The 7,920-nt window shown below is 39.1% G+C and overlaps 1 protein-coding gene across 1 annotated transcript in view; it reads left to right on the top strand.

The window, feature by feature from the left end:
• Window positions 1-1,951: 1,951 nt before the first annotated feature.
• LOC110441092 (carcinoembryonic antigen-related cell adhesion molecule 5-like) overlaps window positions 1,952-7,920 on the top strand; it is an 8,250-nt gene continuing 2,281 nt past the window's right edge. Inside the window, exons 1-3 of the mRNA XM_021484192.1 lie at window positions 1,952-2,000; window positions 4,340-4,600; window positions 5,639-5,902. Of these exons, the coding sequence (XP_021339867.1) occupies window positions 1,952-2,000; window positions 4,340-4,600; window positions 5,639-5,902 (574 nt within the window). The remainder of the gene's footprint in view (window positions 2,001-4,339; window positions 4,601-5,638; window positions 5,903-7,920) is intronic.

Raw genomic sequence — 7,920 nt, 5'->3', positions numbered from 1 at the left:
AAAATTCTGTTCGAAATTACCGTCCATGGTTGAGTAAAAGGTTACTTTCTGAACAACGAATACGACAAGATTACTTTTAAATGAATTTTTTGATTTTTTTACTTTTTTTAAAATAATGGATACTTTTTTTTGAATTCAAAGCATGAAAAGTTGTTTTTTTTAATCCTGAACTGTCCCAAATCTCCACCCATCATCTTTTATAACTGCAACTAATACATAGGCATTATTCATCTATGTCGTGTAAAAAGGTAAAATCCGTAACAAATTTTCGGAAATGTTACTGTATGTACGAAAACATGTAGTAGAATTATTTTGTATTCTGCCTGAGGTGGAAAATGCATCATTTAAATGGGTTGATGGGTAGTCAGTTATCTGCCTTACCCCTGCTGTATCTCCAATGAATAGAAAGTTAACATTAATCTTTCCAAGAAAATTATAAGAACTTTAGATATGTTTGTATTACAGACGGTCCCAGTACTGTTACCCTGTCCCCACCGGCCACTACCTATACTAGGACTGAGGGGGACACGTTACCGGACATCACCTGTACAGCTGACTGTAGACCTGGCTGTACCTTTGTCTGGACAAAACCTGACGACACCAACTTAACTGCCTCAGCTGTGTTGTCATTGGGACAACTGGACAGGTCAGAACACGGGACATACAAATGTACTGCTGGTAATATCTACGGATCGTTAACGTTGTCAGCTGTACTTAACATACAGTGTAAGTTATTTGATACATAAATAATCTTTTCCCCAATCCCTGACATGTGCTATTTCATTTCTATTTTAAATTTTAACTCTATGGCATCACAGTTGTCTATAAACAAGCTGAATCAAACTGTTTTGATTAGTTGATGTCCTGTTTAAAAATGTGTTAATACCAAAAGTTTCCATTTCAATTGTAATTGGATATGTCAGTATTGTGAATAATTCTGTGAAATAGGAAAGGAGCTGCGCAAATATCACCGACATAATTCATTGTTATAAACAGATATTGTTACGGCGTGGGAAAAATGTTTTATTTTGCTGTAACTTATCCTCGAGTCTAAAAATTAAAAAAAAACCTGTACAGAATGTAGAAGCGAAGTTTCTCGAGACATTCATTCAAAATAATGTAGGGATGGCCAGCCCGAAATTCTTTTTTTCGTTAGAAGTACTGTTGTATAAAAACAGCAATTGCAATTATTATGAGCCCATATCGTTCCAAATCACTGTAGGTGAAAGTATAGAAGAAAAAAAAAACAATCAAGTGAAATATTTACAACTGTTGCAAAAATATGTCTGCCACTAAATGGTACTTCACTTTCTTACATAACTAAGCTCTATACATATCAATCTGCATTTTTGTAGTTGGTCCCAGTACTGTTACCCTGTCCCCACCTGACATTACCTACACCAAGTCTGAGGGGGACACGTTACCGGACATCACCTGTACTGCTGACTGTAGACCTGGATGTACCTTTGTCTGGACAAAACCTGACAACACCAACTTTCCTGCATCAGCTGTGTTGTCACTAGGACAACTGGACAGATCAGAACACGGGACGTACAGGTGTACGGCTAGGAATGTTGTCAGAGAGTTGACCACAGCTACAAGTGTAACCATATTATGTAAGTTTTCATCTGTGCAATAAAATATTTACTGCTGCTATTTTTACTTGATCTTAATTACTTGCTTTTTTTACATTTATTTTTGAAAGTTTTTTTTATCAATTGGAAAATTCAACCCATTTGGCTAAATATAAGTGTTTTAATATTTTTTTACCATAATATTTGATACTTTCCTCCTATTTTCCTTTTGTATTTTTTGCTTTAACCATAATTTAATGTAATGAATGATAAGTGGATACCAGAACTCTAAACAAAACTGACAGCCACATGCTTTACCTGTCGTTTTTGTTAATACAAAATTTCGATGGTTATTTCTTAATTACCAGGGGTGCATTATGACCGTCAATCAGCAGAGCGGTGATAGCAGTTATAACTGTAGTGATGGTGACATTGTTTAAGCCTGTAAACATTGTTAATGTTATGATGATTATAACGAAGCTTGAGATACAAACTTAAACAACATGTCCGAAACTGGTGCAGTTATTTCTAAAACGTGATTCAAGAAAACGACAGTTGGTTTTAGGAACAGCGTAGAAATCCAAGTATATGTATATATTGGAGTCAAATTCCATTGTACATTGTCGGACAATTGCTGAGTACTTATCAAGAAGGAATTGTTTGATAAACTAATAACAAAATGATCGATGGACACAGTGTTGGCAGTGTATTTTGTAATGATATACATGTATGTACCGGAAGGAAGTTGCAATCTTGTTGCGAAAAAGTGACCGGAAATTTCTGTGGCGAAATTTATCTGGTACGATGCTGCTACCACACGCATTCTTCGGGTGTTCATGTCAACAGACGGCAAGAATATCAAAAGGATATCGAAAAAGTTATAAAATATGTATCTGTTGTAATAGATAGCTAGATAACTATTAAGCGCAAGGTTTGACAAGGATTTGCAATGTTCTCTGCAACTGACGATATTCAAAATAATATTCAAAATCACTGATGCGCATTTTTGCTGCCACCAATAAAATGACAGAGTAAGCCTGCAATTCAGAACACAGATTAAAATACTGATTCACTCTTAGCAACTTTTCGGCTTATCCATGTTGATTTTCCATATTTAATCTTAAAGAAGCTCACTTTGAAGTATCTCGATTTTCCTAAGTTAAAAAAGAATAGTTGCCGCCTCGTCAAAAGACTCAACGTCACTGAGACGTTGCAGATAGTCCTCGAAATAATAACCCTTGTGAGACGACGCGTCAACAAGACAGAACAATGTGACAAATGCGTATGTGCAAGTGCATCAACACGTCACGGAAATGATTAGGAGCTAAGTTTGGAATCATATGTTTCAATTGAACAGAGCAAGGTATTATTCGGTGTAGGGCCGCTGAGACCAAATTTTAGCCCACATACTAATGCGCGACGATTCACAACAATGCAATGGCAGAACACGCGTTCTGATAGACGCTTCTCAATGCATTATTGAACATGTTTCATATTATCGGATAGGTTTTCGCTTTAAAGCGCTGCGGGTGAAGCACTTTCAGATATGTCCATCACACTGTGTTAGACGCCTGTGTAATAAAAATAACCGTTTTGGAAATATGTTCATTCACAGTAAGAGGCACTATAGAGCTGTAACGGTTCTGCACTCGGTATCCATATCCAATATGCACCTTTGGTATATTTCAAATGGAAGGCTCAACCGATTGGCTTTAGACATAACATAATAATTATTAGGCTGAAACTTGTCTTTTGAAGATTTAACAGTTGTTACATCTAATATACCGTAATACTGCCGCAATATTCATTTATCAAAGACACAGGTCCGATACATTGGTAACAGTTTTACAATGCTTGCGCAAACACAGCCTTTGTTAAGTCTAAACTGTTTAACGGTACTTAACTCCAGTTACCCGGTATACGAGAGTTCAACTGCTGCCAATAGTGCAACTTGGGTCTGACCTCTCAACAATGTCGTAGCCAAGTCATTTACAATATATTGTCTAAACCTGTATACCTGGTTATTCAATAAAACTAAACATTTGCTAATGACGAATGCATAAAGGAAACTATACAAAATGTATCTATGAGCTTGTTTGAGATACTATTGGAAAACTGTTGCATGACCTAAGAGTCATAAATTAACACTATGTTTAAAACCGTTGATATTACCTTTTTGGCAATCTAAAGTGTTAAGGGTGTCTGATTAACAACATTATATGTTTAACACATGTAGAACTTTTGTACCTTTTTAACCCAGGTAAACTTTAGTTGTAACAGTCACCCGTTCGATAAAGATTCTGTATCACATAGAAAACCACTGACAAAATTATTGTAATACCCGTTCGACGAAAATGTTTTGTAGTTTATTTAAAGAACGTAGTGTTCCTCGACTTTAGAGATAGATTTCTTTTCTTTTTATTATTATTATTTGTTCACAAAATATGAACTTAAACCAAATGAATATTTCATATCAACATGACTTTACTTCAATACCACATGTCAAAGGTCAAACATGTGATATTGCTTTTACTTACTCAAGTTCTCGCCATTGATACACATGATTCAATCGTTATGTTCTTCATAATACCACTGTATGTGAGGTAACGTGATACACCTTTTATCAGCTAACACTACTTAACCTTCAATCTCATAACCACAAATTCAAAGCATCGAAAATTCAAATTTGAATACTAAACGTGAAAATTACACTTCATGCAGATAACGTTTTACAGAGTACATATACCAATACCTAATCATTTCAGATGGTCCTTCAACTGTGCGTTTGACCCCGTCGACTACATCCTACACTCCTATAGAGGGACAGACTCTCCCTACCGTCACGTGTTCGTCTGACTGTAACCCAGTATGTACTTACAGCTGGACAAAGGATGGACAGTCCCCCACAGCAGGGTCAGATCTCCAGCTCACCAACATACAACGTGGTCAGACGGGCGTGTACAGGTGTGCGGCCAGTAACGGTTACGGGAGTCGGACCTCTAGTGACGTCACTGTTACTGTAAAGTGTATGTATTCATAACAGAGACATGACTGTCTTGTGATAACTCTGTGTACATATGGAATCTTATTAGCATAGGAATAAAATAGTGTGATTTTTTCATTGCTTAGAGACATACAAAACTATAATTTATCTAAGTACTTCTTTATTAATTTATAATATGCTATATACATATTGATATAACTGGTCTCGTCATAAATCTTTGCAATGTGGTGTTACACTGACTTGACAAGTAAGTGTATTAAATGACTGCACATGATTTTCTTTCATAGGAATATATTCGTATTACCTCAACCAGTGGACAGCCGTATTACGACGCCGTTTACCAGAAAGCTGCATTAGTAACATATTCATTTTAAACTCAAAATAAGTCAAGTTTGCAGGAAAACGTGGCATTGATATTGTACAAGAAAAATGCTCACACATGTAAAAGCATTAGAGTGAAAAGCAATTATCTTTATTAACTGATACAGTTTATCTTTTGATTCCATTGAGTTTTTGTTTCAAACATAATGGTGTGAAATCGTAACGGTTAATTGTACAAGATGAAAGCACTTCCCCCGGTTACTCACATTTAGGTGGAAAATTTATTTTTCACTGAATCCATGTATGTTTACCCTTTGAACAAATTAAACATCAGTAACAATCATTTGAGGTTACATGAAATATATCGCATTGGTCACACACGATTATAATTAAAACCAAATATAAAGTGGTTTTTTTAAATAAGTCTTCAAGTTGAAGTAAAAATACACTTAAGATATATAAAAATATTGAGATAACACAGGACTAAATTAGCTGATGGTTAATTAAAAGCTCATGACTGACAATGATGCAGATAGAAAATATAGTATTGACTCTCATACGTAACTGTGTTTGTATTTAAGCATTGGATATGTATTGTAATGTGCAATAACTAAGTTTTCTGGGAATTCACCTGCTACGTATGATGCTCCTGCGATCATGGATACTATTTTGACATTTGAAATACCACACAATACGAAACTTCTAGTCAGTTTGTAATGTGTATGTGTTTATCTTGTAGACGGTCCTGGAATGTCTACTTCAATTTCACCACCGGACACTACCTACACCAGGACTGAGGGGGACACGTTACCGAACATCACCTGTATAGCTGACTGTAGACCTGGCTGTATCTTTGTCTGGACCAAACCTGACAACACCAACTTTACTGCCTCCGCTGTGTTGTCACTGGGACAACTGGACAGGTCAGAGCACGGGACATACAGATGTACTGCTAGAAATATTGCCGGAGAGTCAACTACAAGTGTTACCGTTACAGTACAGTGTAAGTAAACTTAAACTAAATGTTCAAGCATCTTAATAAATTTCCGTTTAGAAAAGAGATGAAACATACTATTTCATTTCAGTAATAATTACCATTACTTTAGTATGCATATACAATACCTACACCAATCTTTGTAGCCCAAAAATAAAAAGATTCAAATATCCCTACCTCCCCACCGTGACGTAACCTATATATCGATGACAGAGCCAAGGAGTGATCTCCCTTTCTCTTCCTTTTATGGCGCCTGCTGCCTGCTGACGCCCGGAGCTTGCTCCATTTCAAAACATTGTTTTGTCGGTCTGGTTCGAGTGTGAACTCAATTTTTTGTGCAGTTTGTGTGCCTTATACCCATCTGCCCTTGTTGATATGATTTATTATTGTTGAACATTATTTTTGTGCCTTTTACGACCGGTTATTTTACTCCACGTGTGCTTGTGGTGTGCCACGGTCCGCCATTATCGTAGGTTAATTTGCGACCTCTGTTTATTTCGGTGATGGTTGTTTGTTTCGGCAAACGTTTTTATTTTAACCGTTTTCTTATTTATATTACGGGTGAAATTATTTCTACGTTGCATACTTTGTACTATCGTATTTTATCATTTTTTCCCGTGTTATCTACTTGTAATTTTTTGTTTACGTTCGCTTTGGAGGGTATGTCTCGGTCGGAACAGCGACGAGGTAGAGGTCATGGGTGTTCCCATTTCTTTGTGGAACTGGACCATCATGATGCTTGTCCCAGGTGTTGTCCTTGCAGTGAGGTTTCGCCTTGTGAACTTTGTTCACAGACTAAATCTCAGGACAAGGACTTCATTGTTTTGAGGCTACCGTCAACTTACCGTAAGAGAGATTCGTCTGTTTCTTCCGGTAAGCGAGGGAAGCAGAGAGGTAGGGGTCGTGCCACCAGCTCTTTGGGGTCTGGTGTTACGGTCTCTGTTCCGGTCTCAGGGGGTCTTGCTTCAGCGAGTCCCTCTCGTGAGAAGGGGGTCGCCCTTCCTGTCCATCGAATTTGTGAGAAGTGAACGCCACTGACTTTGCCACACATGAAGGCCTGCTTGCCCCTCAACCAGCTAAGCTGGAATCGAGGGAGCTTGCAGCCTGGCCCGGTAAATCGGTGGACTAGGTGGTGTTTGGTTCCAAAGAGCACCACAAGATGGAGAGACTGCTGCGTCTCTCCATCCAGATTCAGTCTTATTTAGACTACCTGACGGTTTGTCTATATTGGGCCGTGGACGCTCTGTCTCTGGATTGGGAGGGAATGCCCTTCAACCTGGTGGGAAGGGTGCTGCAGAAGTTTCGGTAGCATCAGTGTCCCTCCTCCTGATAGCGCCCCTGTGGCCGAGGTAGCCTTGGTTTCCGGAGCTTTTGTCGCTTCTGGTGGAAGAACCCCTGACTCTTCCTCTCAGAGCGAACATCCTCCACCTTCACGCGTGGAAGCTATCTCAGGAGGCCTCGCTCAGGCAGGCTTTTCTAGGGACGTGTCAGATCGCTTCGCTCGATCAATTTGGGCTGCCTCATCTGCCGTCTACCAGTCACGATGGAAGATTTACTGTGATTGGTGTGTCGGCAGGAAGGTTGATCCGATCAAGGCTACTGTCCAGGTGATTGCGGACTTCCTTCTTTGGCTGTTTAAGGACCGCAATCTTGCCCCTGACACTATCGCTGGTTATCGCACGTCCATTGCTAGTGTTCTCTCTGTTCATGGTAGGTCGGAGGTAGGCTCGTCCTCCTCTCTTTCTGCCCTGATTAGGGGGTTTGGGTTGGACAAGCCTAGGGTCCGGCAGTTGGCTCCGCAGTGGAATTTGCCACCGAAAGAGCCTTTAGCGTCTGCCTCCATGAAGTTTGTTACCTACAAGGTGGTATTCCTAATTGCCCTGGCCTCAGGTCGAAGGAGGAGTGATATTCATGACTTGTCTTCTCACCCCTCTTGCCTCCGATGGTCTAGGAATTACTCTGCCGTTGCCCTTCTCACTGATCCTGCCTTTATGGCGCTAAGGTTTTACCTCGATAAAACGAGGGGG

Source organism: Mizuhopecten yessoensis, unplaced genomic scaffold, assembly GCF_002113885.1.
Source record: "Mizuhopecten yessoensis strain PY_sf001 unplaced genomic scaffold, ASM211388v2 scaffold715445, whole genome shotgun sequence".
Taxonomy (NCBI): domain Eukaryota; kingdom Metazoa; phylum Mollusca; class Bivalvia; order Pectinida; family Pectinidae; genus Mizuhopecten; species Mizuhopecten yessoensis.
Note: the sequence above shows the minus strand (reverse complement) of the source record. Positions and strands in the feature narration are given on the sequence as shown.